The sequence below is a fragment of the Phascolarctos cinereus genome, unplaced genomic scaffold (genome assembly GCF_003287225.1).
Source record: "Phascolarctos cinereus isolate Bilbo 61053 unplaced genomic scaffold, phaCin_HiC Scaffold_4;HRSCAF=312, whole genome shotgun sequence".
Classification (NCBI taxonomy): Eukaryota; Metazoa; Chordata; class Mammalia; order Diprotodontia; family Phascolarctidae; genus Phascolarctos; species Phascolarctos cinereus.
The window spans coordinates 355,263,550-355,278,929 of NW_027555847.1; the positions used below are offsets into that span (position 1 = coordinate 355,263,550).

The following is a 15,380-nucleotide window of genomic DNA, read 5'->3' on the forward strand; positions in this document are numbered from 1 at the left end:
GGGATTTTCTTAGCTTTGGGTAAGGAGAATGTGAATTACAGACACTGGGGATACCTTGTGCAAAAGTATGGAGATAGGATATGAAATGTCACAAATTTGAATGTGTTTTCACTAGCTATCTCACATGCCTGTATGTTCTTCTCTCCCTCCTCATTTGTCTCCTTCCTGTCTCAACTGAAATCCTACCTTCTTGATGAAGTCTTTCTCAGCCTCGCTTAATGTTAGCGCCTTCCCTCAATGACCATCTCTAATTTATCCTGTATATATCTTGTTTATATATAGTTGTTGACATGTTGTCTCTCCATTTAGACTGTAAACTCCTTGAAGGAAGCTACAGTTTTTGCCTTTCAGTCAGTCAGTCAACTAGCATTTATTAAGTACTATGCTAATCTCTAGGTAAACAAAGAAATGACATTTCCCTTAAAGGGAAACCAAAACAAACCAACAAAAACAAAACAAGGACAACAACAAAAAATTCCAAAAAACAAAAACCACATACACACAGAACTTGCTCAAGGAGCACACAGGCTAATGAATGTGATGTGAAATGTTGATTTGACCTAGGTTTCAGCACTAAGTGACTAATATGTCTAGAGGGGAAAATGTGCGAAAGGAAAAATATAGCTGGAAAAGTAAGTTGGGACCAGCTGGATGAAGGGCTTAAATATGTTGCTTATTTTTGAATAGGGAGTATCAAGCAAATATGTGTTTTAGTTCTATGTTATGTGAGGTTTCAAGTCCTACCTCTCACGTATATTAATTAGATATGTCACCTTAGTCAAGGGCCTTAGGGAAAACAATAAGGTACAGGTAAGATCATGACCTGCCTGGGAGTTCTCTATACTAATGAATCAATAGGTTCTCCTAAACCCACATCCCTTTGTGCCAATGTAATCTTGAGAACTCACTCTGTGCATAACAAAGTATCTTAAAAGTTGTAAGGATATTTTATTGGTCATTTATTCCTATCTCTACTAGAATCAAATATCACTTTTACAATATCCCTGACCAGTGATCAACCTGCATTTCCTCCAATGGAAGACTTGAGGATAAAGACATAGAAATCACTACCATCTCCTGTCCCAACTCCAATGAGGCCAAAGCAGTTGCTTTCATTTCTGGACAGCACTAATATTCAAATTTTTTTTTCTTCTACTGAACTGAAACCCAGTTATTTCATTTAATTTTAACCCAATGATCCTAGTACTACTCTCTGAAGCCAAGGAGAATAAATTTAATCTTGCCTTTATATGAACATTTTATTACATAAAGATGTTAATCCGAATAAAGATAGGTCATAGGAATTAGAGCTGCAAGATGATTAAGACTAGCCCCTTCATATTACATAATATGGCAAAGGGTGCCTAGAAGAGGTTAAATGACTAAACCATAGTCAAAGAGATAGTTAGGGGCAAAGATTATATTCAATCTCAGGCCCATGATCTTTTAATTTTTAAAATGTATTGCTAATTTGGAAACTAATGCAGTATTTTTACATTTATATTTAGTAAACTAATACAGTATTCTTACATCTATATTTATTAGGGAACAGAGGCACTATGGACAGAGAGCTGGTCCTAGAGTCAAGGTGTGTACCTTACAAATAAATACTGGCTCCGCATCCAAGGCAAGCCACAACCTTTCAAAACCCCAGGCAACTCCCTTATGACTGTAAATTGCAGAGGAGGTGCCCATTTATATTGACAGAGGAAGTTCCTCACTGGGAGCTCCTTATAATGATAAAATCATTGATCTAGTCTTTAAAAAAGTTATAAAGTTATTAACTTTTTTTAGTGTTTGCCTAATTTGGCAGTATTTCACTTTTTCTCTATATTTTAACTGATCTCTATGTTAAAAGAAGTATTTGCTCTTGGGAGATTTAAAAAAAGAAAATCTTCTCTTGAACTCATACAAGTGACTTGGTAGGATTTTTTTGGGTCATGAGGTGGGAGAGTAGGTTAACTTGATTTATTTCTTCCTCTGAGATTTTTGCTATTTAAGTGATAAATTTTTTGTATTATCAGTTTTGTTCATTTGCATTTTTGAAAATATTAACCTATTTTATTTAAGCTTTCTGATGTATTAATATACGTTTTTGCGTACTATCCTTGAAAATTTCCTAATTTTTTAAAAATATTTTTATTTGTTGTTTTTATTTTTAGTTTTCAACATTCATTTTCACAAGATTTTGAGTTACAAATTTTCTCCCCATCTCATCCCTCCCCTCACCCCAAGATGGCATGCATTCTGAATACCCCTTCTATCTCTTCCCTGCTTCACTTATCCCCTTTCCCTTCAATTTTCCTGTAGGGCAGGACAGATTCCTATACCCCATTGCCTGTATAACTTTATTTCCCAGCCGCATGTGAAAAATATTTTTTTTAACTTTTGTTTTTAAAACTTTGAGTTCCAAATTTTCTCCCTTTCTCCCTCTCCACCCACCCTCATTAAGAAGGCAAGCAACTCAATATAGGTTATACATGTGTAGTCATGCAAAATACTTCCACAGTAGACATACAGTGAAAACACTAAGTATGTTTCCCTTAATCCTATTCCCCCCCCCATTTATTCTATTCTCTCTTTTGACCCTGTCCCTCCTTAGAAGTGTTGGCTTCTGATTACCCCCTCCCACAATCTGTGATTTCCTAATCTCATCTACGTTTGTTTTGATATATTTTATTGTACTTTTGTTGATTTATGTTTTATCTCCCTTTCCAAAAAATTGCTAATACTTCAATTTTTATTGGTTCTTGGTCTTACTTATTATTAGCTCAGTCATGCTTTCATTTTCTAGTCTCCTGCTTTTAGCTTTTTCATCTCTTATTCTTTATTTTCTTTTGGATTGCTTCCTTATTTCTACTCTGGAATCTTTACACAGTCCCTTCTGATTATAATTCTTGTCCTTATAGTTTGTTATTTCTTCTTTGTAGTTTATATATAGGATTTGCCTTTTAAATGAAAGACATTTATTTTACCACATTATATGTGCAAGGCACATTACCTTCAAAAAAGTCCTTTCAGTATACTTATCTGCAGTAGTTCTCTATATAGAACTCAGAATAGTCTGTGTTCTTAATATTTTGTCAGAGAGACTATGTTACCACACAAATGAATTCATAAAATTTCTGTACACAATAACACCCCCCCCTTGCAGTAACCAAATTGTTCACAAATGAAAGGGGCAGTACCTTAAACAAATGCTTTTGTTACTCATGTGCAGTGTGACACAAAATCTGATTACTTCTATTACTGGTACCAAAGCTAATGATATTATTCTTTTTTGGTGTTTTGAAAATACTAATAAGCTTAAAAAACATTATATATTTCGTTAAGAATTTATTCAGTATGGAATCCCTTGTCTACTAGTCATAGTAATATTGTGGCTCTTATTAATGAATTTCAAGATTGGGATATCCTTTTGTTTTCACACTATATGGAGATTTAGGGATCTAACCATATGTTCTCAAGACTTTTGCATCAGTTCGGCAAAGTTTGTTTTTCTTCACTTGTCAATCTCAGGTTGCTCTTTCTAAAATGAGGGGAAAGGATTAGGTGAAATAAAAGGTTCTTTACAGTGCTAAAATCCTGTAATTAAAATGAAGTACAATCTACTTACGGTCTGTGAGACTAGCAATCCCCGCAAGAGTAGTGATGGGAACATGAGGCATATCCCCATTCATCCTGAAATTTTGGGATGGTGTTGTCTACACAAGTACTTTAACTTAGGTGCCAGCTATCATTACTTCCCATCTCCCAAACACTGCAAAACAAAAAAACATAAAATGACTTGTAAAATTGGAGGGAAAAAATAGATGGTGACTAGTAACAATAAAAATAACATTAAAAGACAAACTTTTAATTGAACACAAAACTAGAAGATCTATAGAAAAGGAACAACACTGTTCTCTGTCTTTCAAATATATTATTGTATAACCACACTGAGGGTTACCAGTTTGTCAAGCACTGAAATAATCCTTTTATACAGAGGCCAAACTATTTAGTTCAGTACAAAGCCCTCCACAAAAAAGGTCCCAACTTATCTTCCCAATCCTGTTATCAATTGCTCTTTTATAAGACTTTGTTTTTCTTGGTCCACCTGGACTAAACTCAGTGTTGTCAAAGATTTCTGGTGTTTTCTTACCCTTGGTACTTTGCTTAGATAATTTTCCCTTCTTTTCATCTAGCCAACATATCATTTGGATACTTATATATCCTTCAAAGCCTAGTTCAAGACTTCCTTCCTTCCTGTTATTTTCCAGATCCATTAAGTCTGTGAACAATGACCTCAAACTTTGTGAAATTCATGGTACTTATAAAGTCCTTATAACTGTTTTTGTAATTTACTTATTCTTAATTTTCAGTTTTTTACTTACTTTCCCAATTAGATCATAATTGTTGTGTCCTGAAAAGACACCCCCCCCCGGCCATGCTGGTGCTGTAAGGCTTATTTAGGTATGTGCATATATAATCATGACAGTAATGTTTGTGAAGTTTGAAATTTTTTTAAAAATTAATTTTTGCATCCAGTATCTTATACACAGCACACCCTTAGTAAAATTTTAATGAAACAAAAGATTCTATCATAGCAGAAGAGATTGGGTCAAATCACCTTGACCACCATCTTTCTTCAGATCCTGATAGAGACAGTCCAATACCCTGAACTCAAGAACACTGGGAACAACAATGCTTCCAGTCCAGTGCTCTCAGCCATCATCCTGGGAAACAAACCCTATGGAGATGCAGCATGGCAACTGCTCCTGAAGATGCCACCAAAGACCTAGAACAGAAATCCTGTCCCCAAAGTCCTTAGCACTATCCAATGGTTCAAAATCAGAAATGTATATGATTTTAACAGTGGAAATGACATTAAAGAAGAATCATTACCATCTGTCTTGCTACTGCACTCTAATGACCACGGGACCTTTTCATCTGACTAGCAGCTGAATCCTTCCTTAATTATTGTTTCCTTCATTAGACTATAAGTTCCATGACAGCATGGACTGCTTTACTTTTCTATTTGTATGCCCAGAGCACTGACCACTTGTCAAATACGTTGTATTAAGAGATTTTCAGGCATGAAGTGGACCAGTTTGCCAATGACATCACTTCAAAATTCTGTAATTACTTTTGTCAGACAACTGACTGCAAGAGGTATTTTGGAACTGAGGGTCAAGCAAATGCATTACTAGTAGATAACCTAGGGAAAGTAAGTGGTAAAAAGTATAACAAAGCAAATGAACAGACAATCCTGGTGTGAACAGAGAAATTCTAGCATAAGAAAACATTCTGGGGCAAAGAGTCTGAAAAATTATGGAATCTCAGAGTTGGAACAGATCTTGTGAGTCACTTGACCCCTATCTCTCTTCCAAATATAAGAGTTTTAGTCTCTGCTTGAAAACTTCCACTGACAATAATGCACCGTTGGTGTGGAGTTGTGAGCAGATCCAGCTATTCTGGGGAGCAATTTGTAACTATGTCCAAAAAGGCTACAAAACTGGGCATACTCTTTGACCCAGCAATAGCACTACTAGGTCTGCATTCCAAAGAAAAAGGAAAGGACAGGACAGGACAGGACAGGACAGGAAAGGAAAGGAAAGGAAAGGACAGGAAAGGACAGGAAAGGAGGACAGGACAGGACAGGACAGGACAGGACAGGACAGGACAGGACAGGACAGGACAGGAAGGAAAGGAAAGGAAAGGAAAGGAAAGGAAAGGAAAGGAAAGGAAAGGAAAGGAAAGGAAAGGAAAGGAAAGGAAAGGAAAGGAAAGGAAAGGAAAGGAAAGGAAAGGAAAAGGACCTACATGTAACAAAACCTTTTATAGCAGCTCTTTTTGTGGTGGTAAAGAATTGGAATTGAGAGGATGCCCATAAATTGGGAAATGGCTGAATAAGTTGTGGTATATGATTGTGAAGGAATACTATTGTGCTATAAGAAATGATAAGCAGGATGCTTTCAGAAAAACCAAGACTTACATGGACTAATGCAAAGTAAAGTGAGCAGAACCTGGAGGACATTGTACACAGTTACAACAATAGTGCTCTATGATAAACTGTTAATGACTTAGCTATTCTGATCAAGATAATGATCCAAGACAATTCCAAAAGACTCATGATGAAAAATGTTATCCACCTCCAGAAAAAGAACTGATGGAGTCTGGGCATACTTTTTAAAAAACTTTCTCATTTTTCCTGTGTGGTTTTTTTTTTTTTGGGGGGGAGTGAGGGGGTCCTGTGTTCTCTTTTGCAACATGACTATATATAGAAGTATGTTTTACATGACTGCCCAAATATAACCTATATCAAATTGCCTGCTTTTCTCAATGTTTAATAGATGGCTTAATTAATTAATTAGTTCATACCTTTATACTGAAATCTGGTTCCCCTTTAAATACCATCTCACTGGTCCAAGCTCTTACCAATGAAACAAAAATAAGCCAATTCTTCCACTGATATGACAGCTTTTCAAATGTAGGAAATTCAATATCATGTCTCCCTTGTTTTTCCCCTTTCCCTAGAAGGTTCTCCCTTCCCTCATCTTCCAATCACAAGCATTCATTCATTCATTCCTTAATCAATCAACAAAGCTTTATTTAGCATCTACTAGGGCAGTCTACTAGGTACTGGGAATATAAATAAAATGAAACAAAAGACCTTACTTTCTAAAGGAGGAGGCAACACATGTAAGGATGTAGAGAATAAATATAAAAAGAATAAATAATAAGTAATTAAATACAAAGTAATGTGAGAGGCAGGGCACTAGCAGCTAAAGGGATTAGGTAAAGGTCCATGAAGAAGCTCTAAGAAGACTGTGGGGGACTGAAGAGGGATTGCATGTTAGGCAAGAGGGACGACCAGTGTAAAGGACAAAGATGGGAGATGCAGTGTATATAGACAAGGCTAATTTGTCTGTACTGTTGAGTGTGGGAAGGGAAATAATGTTCAGTGAGTCTGTAAACATAAGTTGGGACCAAGTTGTGCAAGTCTTTAAAAGCTAAAGAGAATTTATGTTTTATGATGTAGTTAATAAGGAGCCACAGGAGTTGATTAAAAAGGGAAATCACATGGCTGGATCTGCACTTAAGGAAGAGTACTTTGCCAACTGTAGGAGGATAGACTGGAGTAAGGAGATACTTGAGGCAGGGAGGCTAATTATGCTATTGCAATAATCTCAGTGAGAAGTGATGAGGACCTGAACTAAGGTTGTAGCTGTGTGAGTAGAGAGAAGAGGCTGACACAAGTGATGCTGTAAAGATAGAAAGAGCAAGATTTGGTAATCCTCAGACAATGTATTTTCAACACCTCTCTCTCAAAAAATTCTGGTTGCCTGCCATTGCACATACTGTATAGTTAGTCTGTCAATCTCTCTCTTTAAGGAAACAAGAAATATCTTTCCCTCTGGTCATAAATTATCCCTTCCTTTCCTATGAACTCCTAGTTACTATGTACCTATTTATAATCTACTTTGTATTGTATTTACTTTAATACATGTATTATTTCTCCCTACTTACTACTTTAGAGCAGGGATTATGTTTTATTCACCTTTATATAATACTTCTCACTGTCTTATACACTGAAGGTGCTCAATAAATATTTATTTAACTGGAAGTATTGTATCTCGAATTGGACACAATAGTATGATATCCTAAAGGTAAAATTTGTACTATGGAAATGTTTTTTAAAAATGGCATAATGGACAAAGTAGATGCCCATTGACGGAAGGAAGGCTAAACGAATGGTGGAAAATAAATGTAATGGACAGTGCTATAAGAAATGATAAATATGATTAATAAAAAGAAGCACAAAAAGACTTTTCTAAGTGAAGCAGTAATCATAGCCAAGAAAAAAAAAATTGACTATGACTACAACAATGTAAATGGAAAGAACAACTAAAAACTGAATAAAAGCAAACACTGCAGAATTACAAAAAACAAGCTTGGTCCCAAAGAAAAGAAATGAGAAGACACTTTCCCTTACTCTTTTGCAGAGGTATGAGATTTGCAGGTGTGAAACTCTGCATATATTTTCAGGCTTACTCAATGTAGTAATCATTTTATTCCCTTAAAGGGAGAGGGAGGAAGGTAGGAAAAATTTAGTCATTTAGTCAACGCAATAAACAAAAGATACCAATAAAAACTTATTTAAAAAAACACAACAGAATATAGGAAAAATAAGAATATTCATTAGAATATTTAAGCCCATTGAGGGCAGGAGCCATTTCTCTATTTTTGCCTGTCTTTGTACCCCTAGAACAGTGTCTGGTACATAGTCATGTCTTAATAAATGTTTGCTGACTGACTGATTGGAAGGGCTGGCAAACAGAATATTGGTAATGCTGTAAGCTGTTCTATTTTGGAAATCAATTTGGAATCATGCAAGAAAAATGAATGAATTTTCAATAACCTTTGACCAGAGATTCCACTACTAGGCATATTAGAGATTCCAATGAGGTCTAGGAAAAAAAAGAATGGTCCTACATATCAAAATATTCATAGTAGCATACTTTGTGGAAGCAATAACTAAACAAAACAGTTGCCTACTAATTAGTTATGCCTGAAAAAATGTGGTGCATGAATGCAATAAATAGAATATGTTTCTACAGTAAGAAATTATGACTGAGGAATTCAGAGGAACATTCAGATCTATATGAAATGATGCTGAATGGGAAAAGATACACAATAATTACAATAACACAAATGAAAAGATCATGGACTGAAAAACCAATAATGGTCCCACAGAAAAGACAGAGAAGTATATCTCCATCTTTATAGTAAAGAAGGGGCTGCTAGAGCAGAGCATTCTATACATTATCAAAAAACTTTAATGATGATGATGATGATAATAATAATAATGAAAGTGCCAGGAATGTGCTGGGGTAAAGAAGGGAAAAATAATAGCATTGTGAGAGGGAGCAGGCATATTCTTAAACTAATTAAAAAAAAATAACAATACACATACAGCACTAAAACAAGATACTTTCATCACACACCCAATTTTACAGATGAGGAAATTGCACTTTAAGTGCTACCTTCTGTGAGAAGCTTTTCACAGTACTCTTTAATTTTAGTGCCTTCCCTCAGATACTACCCCCAGTTTATCCCGTCTATATCTTGTCTGTACATAGTCATTTACATTTTATCTTCCCCATTATACTGTGAGCTCCTTGAGATCAGGGACTGTCTCTTTGTCCTTCTTCATATTACAGAACTTACTCAGCACAGTGCCTGGCACATAGTAGATACTTAATAAATGCTAGTAGACTCACTGGACTCAAAGACTGATTTGCTACAGGTCAAATAACTAGTAAGAAGCAGAGTTCAAATTGCTTGGGGCAGGGCAGGATGTGAAGAGGGTGAGAAGGTTCGAGAGGCACAACACCTATTTTATTTTATAGCAGTACAAACGTATAAACATGAAAACACAAAATAAAATGGCAGCAAATATTTTACATATTTTTATATCATTCAGATCAAAGCTTTGACCTGGATGGTTTGAAAAACAAGACAAAACAAAAACGCTTTCTAGGCATAGCATCAAGTTTCATAGGCTGAAGGTGCAGTTGCAGACTAAAAATCAGATCTACCATGTGGCAAAAAATCATATTTAAATCTATACACATGCACATATTAATCCATACACACTTAGGAATCCACTTAACACAGACCTATGACATTCATTAAGCAGGGCTTCTTTTTGTTGACTTATTGTTCTACTACCACATAGACTGAAATAGTAGAGGAAGATGAAGACTTTTAACTCTGACTAAATCCAGTGTTCTTCCTACCATGGTCTAGGATGGAATTCATAAATGGATCACAGCTCTTCTACTGTTCACAAAAATATGGACTGTCACACTATCTCAGCATCTCACAAAATGAATACTGCATACCCCTGTCTTCTCTTAGAATCTATATTAAATAGCTATGTACTTCACTAAAAATCTACTTCTTTAATGAGCACTACTAACAAATTAGACAGATCTTGTTGATATTAATAGTGCTGACCTTAACCAAACAGTTTAACTGACGGGTGACTTTTACTAGGGGAAGGCTATGAAGTCTGGCAAAGTTTTAGCTCTAATTCTAGATACAATTATTTGGTGCTGTGGAAAGCATTGGAATTGAAGCCAGGAAGAACTAGGTTAAAATCCACAGACGCTTAGTTGTGTGATCCTGGGCAAGTAACTTAATCTCTCAGCCTCAGTTTCCTCATAAAATGCTAGCAATAGCACCTACCTCACAGGGTTGTGAGGATCAAATGAGTAACTTTGTAATGAGTTTATTTTGCAAAAGAGCTATATAAATGCTAGTCAAATATAATCTCCAAAGTTATCAACAATCTCTAAATTGCTAAATCTGATGGTGTTTTATCAGTCCTCATCTTTCTTGCTCTCTCTGCTACATTTGACACAGCTGACCACCCCTTTCCTCCTGGATACTTTTTCTCCTCTAGAGTTTTCATGAGACTTCTCACTTTCAACTGTCTCCCTATCTATGCTGATTAAGTCCTTTGCTGCTCACCATCCATATCATGTCACCTAACTGTGGGTAAAACCAAAGGGTCAGTCTTGGATTTCCCCCCCCCCCTTCCTTTCTATACTTTTTTCTCAGTGACTGTTCAGATCCTGTGGTATCATCTATGGAGTTGATTCCCAGGTCTATAAATGTAACTATAATAGAAGGGAGATAAATAGCAGCTTTCAGCTATAAATCAATAGAAAGGCCCAATGGTTCTTAGAAGAGCCCAGTAGTAAAGCAGATGGTAATGCATCTTTGTTACTGTTTTTTCCATCAATAAAAACCATATCATGTACTTTATAAAGCACACAAAAACTGGAAATTAAAAAAGATCAGATAAAGAAAGATAAAAGATAAAAAATAAAAAATAAGATAAAATCTTATTTTAAATAAGATTCATGATTGGGGAGGGAAGCCAGGGGAAGGTAAACAAGACACAGGGAGGGGAATAGCTGGGAGGAAAATGACAACCTATCTGCCTGGGGAGAAGCTTGGGACTAACTGTCCAGTACTGCCCACAGTAAATATAGGTAGGTAAAGGAGGACAGAAGCTTGTGGTAACTGTAAGCACACTCAATGTCTATACTATTTTCCTTATTTCCAATATTTTTTCAGGCACCCCAATGGATTGTCTTGAGTGCATCTCCCCATGGAGAGCACCAAGTATTCAGTATCCTGGTGGAAAGGTTAGCTTTGCTCTATGCCAAAGTCAGAATGCTTAATTTCAGAAGTCACTTTCACAATATGTGCCATAGGTTAGTTAGCCAGGTGAAAGAGTGAATAAATTAGTACAGATATTCATTAACAGAAGAACAATGGTTGCAGTTCGAAATCCTAAGACTCGACGGTTGACTAGAAACATCATTTACAATTCTTAGGTACTGAACTCCTTGTATTTACCTTTGTTTGCCTCCCAGCATTTAGCCCTGGATCTGGCAGTGCTTGTTGACTAACTGAAGGAAGAAAAATGACTTTTATTCATCAAAGCCAATCCTGGGTTCCAACTATCATCACAGCTAGTTCTCTGAGTGACAGTAACAGAATGATGTCTCATCCAGTCCACTACAACCCACAGAAAATATCAGTGGGAGCTCATTAGAGACACCTACTTTTGGAGAAGGACACATAGGATCAATCCACTATAGTTCCAATGTGTGTGTGAAGGAGATGAACCTACCTCCCTGGGTTGTTATGATAAATTGAGAAATTTATAAAATGCTTTATGAATCTTAAAGAGCTATATAAATACTAATTATTTTGTTGTTATTATTATTATTATAATAATAGCATATGTATAAAGGATGGATTGGTAGAGGGAAGAACTACAGACCAAGAGACTAACTGCTACGAATTTTTTCTAACCTATTTAGTGAATAAGCAATGCAGTACAGTAGAAAGAACATGGATTTAGAGTCAAAGGACCTGGTTTCAAATCTCAGTTCTACCACTTAACTGTGTTACCCTGGGAAAATTACAACCTTTGAGAGCCCTCATTTTTCCTCATTAGTAAAATATGGGAGTTGGATTCGACAACTTCTAAGGTTCCTTCCTGCTTTAAATCTATGACCCTTACATAGAAGCAAAATCTCCCTCTGAAACGTTCATCCATTGCTCCTAGTTCTGCCTTTTGATAACAGGAATATGGTGATTTCTGCCCAGGAATGCCTGAAGGCAAGTCTGTCTCTCTTCTCACACACCTACCCCTCAACACATATGTGTGTATACACTCACATACATATACACACAATGGACTATACTACACTGTATTAAAAAAGATAATAGTAAAGATTAAGTTTCAGCAAGAAACAGGTGATGTTGATCACTTAATTCATTCTCATTTGTCAGTTATATCCCTGCCCTGTGGGACTGAAGCAAACACAATGAAGATCAAATTTCTCTGGTCATCCTTTTTCTTCCCTTCCATTTTCATCTCTTATTCTAAATAAATAACAGACCACAATATCATACATAGTCTCTAAAGGCCTCTGATTCAGACCAGTCCAAGATAAGAGTTCAGGTAAGAAGAAAAGCATGGAGTAAGCACAGGTAAGTATGAGTTAAGAGACGAGCATATAGATTCATTACAAAGTAGACATAGAATAAAGGAGGTAGAATTTACATGACTTAGCAACTGACTGGAAGGGGGTGGGGGTGGATGAAGACTAGAGAGAAGAATCAAAGAAGAGTGGCAACTTTCTCATTAATTTTAATTACTAACACTGCAACAATACGGCTTACTACATTATGATTTAAATAGGCTGATGCAGCCTAGTCTAGGAACCTAACTACCACTGTAATTCCTATGGAAAAATATATTATGGGTTCTAAACTAATTTGTAAATGGACTTTTGGTCTGGACTACCTGTATTTCAACTATTCATGCAGTGTTCTATCATCTAGGATAAATCAGAATTCATTCTAGTTTCTGAATTATAAGGAAAAAGGTAACAATTAAAAAATTTCTAATTCAACAAAATTTGAGTGAAAAGAGTATACTTTCGTACTATGTCAACTTTATAGGGATCCCATTAATTTTTCAAATGAAATGTAACAGTAGACAAATCAACAAAAAGCTCATTTGAAGAAGATATATAAAAGATATAATAGAAAGAGCAGAAGAATGTAAATTAAAAGAGATCACTTTGTTGTACTTGGTGCTCTTCCACTAAGCAGTAGCGTAAACTTGAGCACTTAAACTTTCTAGCCCTTAGTTTATTCAGGTTCTTCACAAAGAAGTCACTTTATATTATCTTGATCTACAAAAGAGATTGCAATCTGTAATCTCAAAGAACCAGTCCTACCATCTACTGGCAGAAATAAAGAACTGCAAATGAATCTAAAAACTTTCTCAAGAGTTTTTAAAAGATATTATCAGATTTAAAATAATTTAATATCAATTACATACACACATGACAAAGAACTGAGAGATATATATGACCCAACAAGAGATTGGACTATAGTATAACTTTATATTAAAACAAATATAAAGCTAGGATTATGAAATTTCAATACTGAATTGATTTACATAGGTAAAAAGAATAATGGATTCAAATAAGATATGATGTAATCATACTTGTTATTGCTATTTATGTTGAACAATTCTATTAATCTGCTTTAAAAGACCATTCTAATGCTCAATGGGGTTATATTCTGCCCTGGTGAGACCAACTTACTGTGTTTTAGTTCTAGGCAGAAAGCTTTAGAAAAGATTTTTAAGCAGGAGTGACCCGAGCAGTCGAGACTGGAAGCCGTTCCATGAGAACAGGTTCAAGGAAATATAGGTGCTTAGCCTGATGAAAGGATTTAAGATGGAGTAGATATAAAGAGATTTTGTACTTTTTTTAATGGATGGGGAAAATTTGGACATTTTTGTAGATACCGAAGGAACCAATAGATAGAGGGGAACAAAAGATTAGGCGGAAGGGTGATCAGAAAGTATAGGTAATCTGTTGAAGAGGGGAGATGATATTAAGGATACATATATGTAGAGGGTTGGCCTTAAGAGACTTTCTAATACAACTCCCCTCACTTTGCAAATGAAGAAACTGAGGTCCAGGGAATAGAAATCATTTATTGAAAGTATAAAAGATAGTAAAAGGGCCAGGATTTGAAGCTAGATTCTTGAACTATAAATCCAACACAACTACACAGTACCACACCACCTCCACAACATCGTAAGATCTGAAAGAAAATTTGGCACTTCTGTATTTTAAAAAGGGCAGCTAAGTGGCTCAGTAGGTAGAGTGCTGGGCCTGGAATCAGGAAGCCCTGAATATAAATCTGGCATCAGATACTCACTAGCTGTGTGACCCTGGGCAAGTCACTTAACCTCTGCTTGCCTTAATCCACTAGAAAAGGTAATAGCAAACCACTTCAGTATCTTTGCCAAGAACACTCCATACAAGGTCACGAAGAGTTGGACATGACTAAAAAACCCCAACAACATTAAAAAAAAAATCTATTCCAGGCAATTCTTCACGGCTGCTTTCAATAAGATATCTCTACCACAGGCAGTTAAGTGGCATAGTGGATAGAGTGCCGCATATAGAGTAAGGAAAACTTGAGTTCAAATGTAGCCTTAGATACTCATTAGCTCTGTGAACATACAACAACAATATCACTATCTTATCAGAAATTGTTTCACTCTATCTTCTCAAAAATAAAAGTATGGTTTCAAAGAAAGACATGGAAAACTAAAGATGTTAAGACTGAGTTATGTGTTTGATTTATGACAAGGAGTTAGGATTGGGTAAGAGAGTATGAAGAATCCACTTATATCAGTTCACCTACATCAATTCCCAGTGTAAGATAGGACCGGTCACAGCACTGCAAGCAAACTCTAACAGGAAGGGGGGAAAAGGTGGGGAAAAAGAGGTTTATGTCTGAAATGTTAGAAAAAGTCAGTTATCAATCAAACCAATTATAAGCTATTTGCCATTTTTAAAGCATAGAAGTAGTGGCCTTAAAGCTTCTGTAATGAAGTAATATTCTCTAAAATATTAAAATGAATCTTGCTTTACTTGATTAGACCTATAATTTGATGGCATAGGGAGCTCCCAGGGAGGAACTTCCTCTATTAATGCAGACTGGCAATTTTCTTTGCAACTTAAAGCCTGATTTACAGTAAAAATGATGTTTAAAACCCACTTTTTCTGCTGTGCGATATTTTCAATAGTGCTTCTTTCTAGATTCTGCTTGAAAGAGTTGAAACCTCTGAGTATTAATAATTGGGCTAGAAATAAATTAAGTTTTTATTAAAACAGTACCTTAACTCAGACATTAGATCAGCTCCAGAAACTCTTGTAATTTGTAATACAACATAAGATTCATAGGCTAATTTTTATTTTTTTGAAATTATCTTTTGA

At 35.7% G+C, this 15,380-nt stretch overlaps 1 protein-coding gene across 1 annotated transcript in view; it reads right to left on the minus strand.

The window, feature by feature from the left end:
- The window catches only part of NIPBL (NIPBL cohesin loading factor), a 266,866-nt gene that overhangs the window by 126,723 nt on the left and 124,763 nt on the right, over positions 1 to 15,380 (minus strand). Inside the window, 1 exon segment of the mRNA XM_020995941.2 lies at positions 3,617 to 3,760. Within this exon segment, the coding sequence (XP_020851600.1) occupies positions 3,617 to 3,680 (64 nt within the window). The 5' untranslated portion in view covers positions 3,681 to 3,760.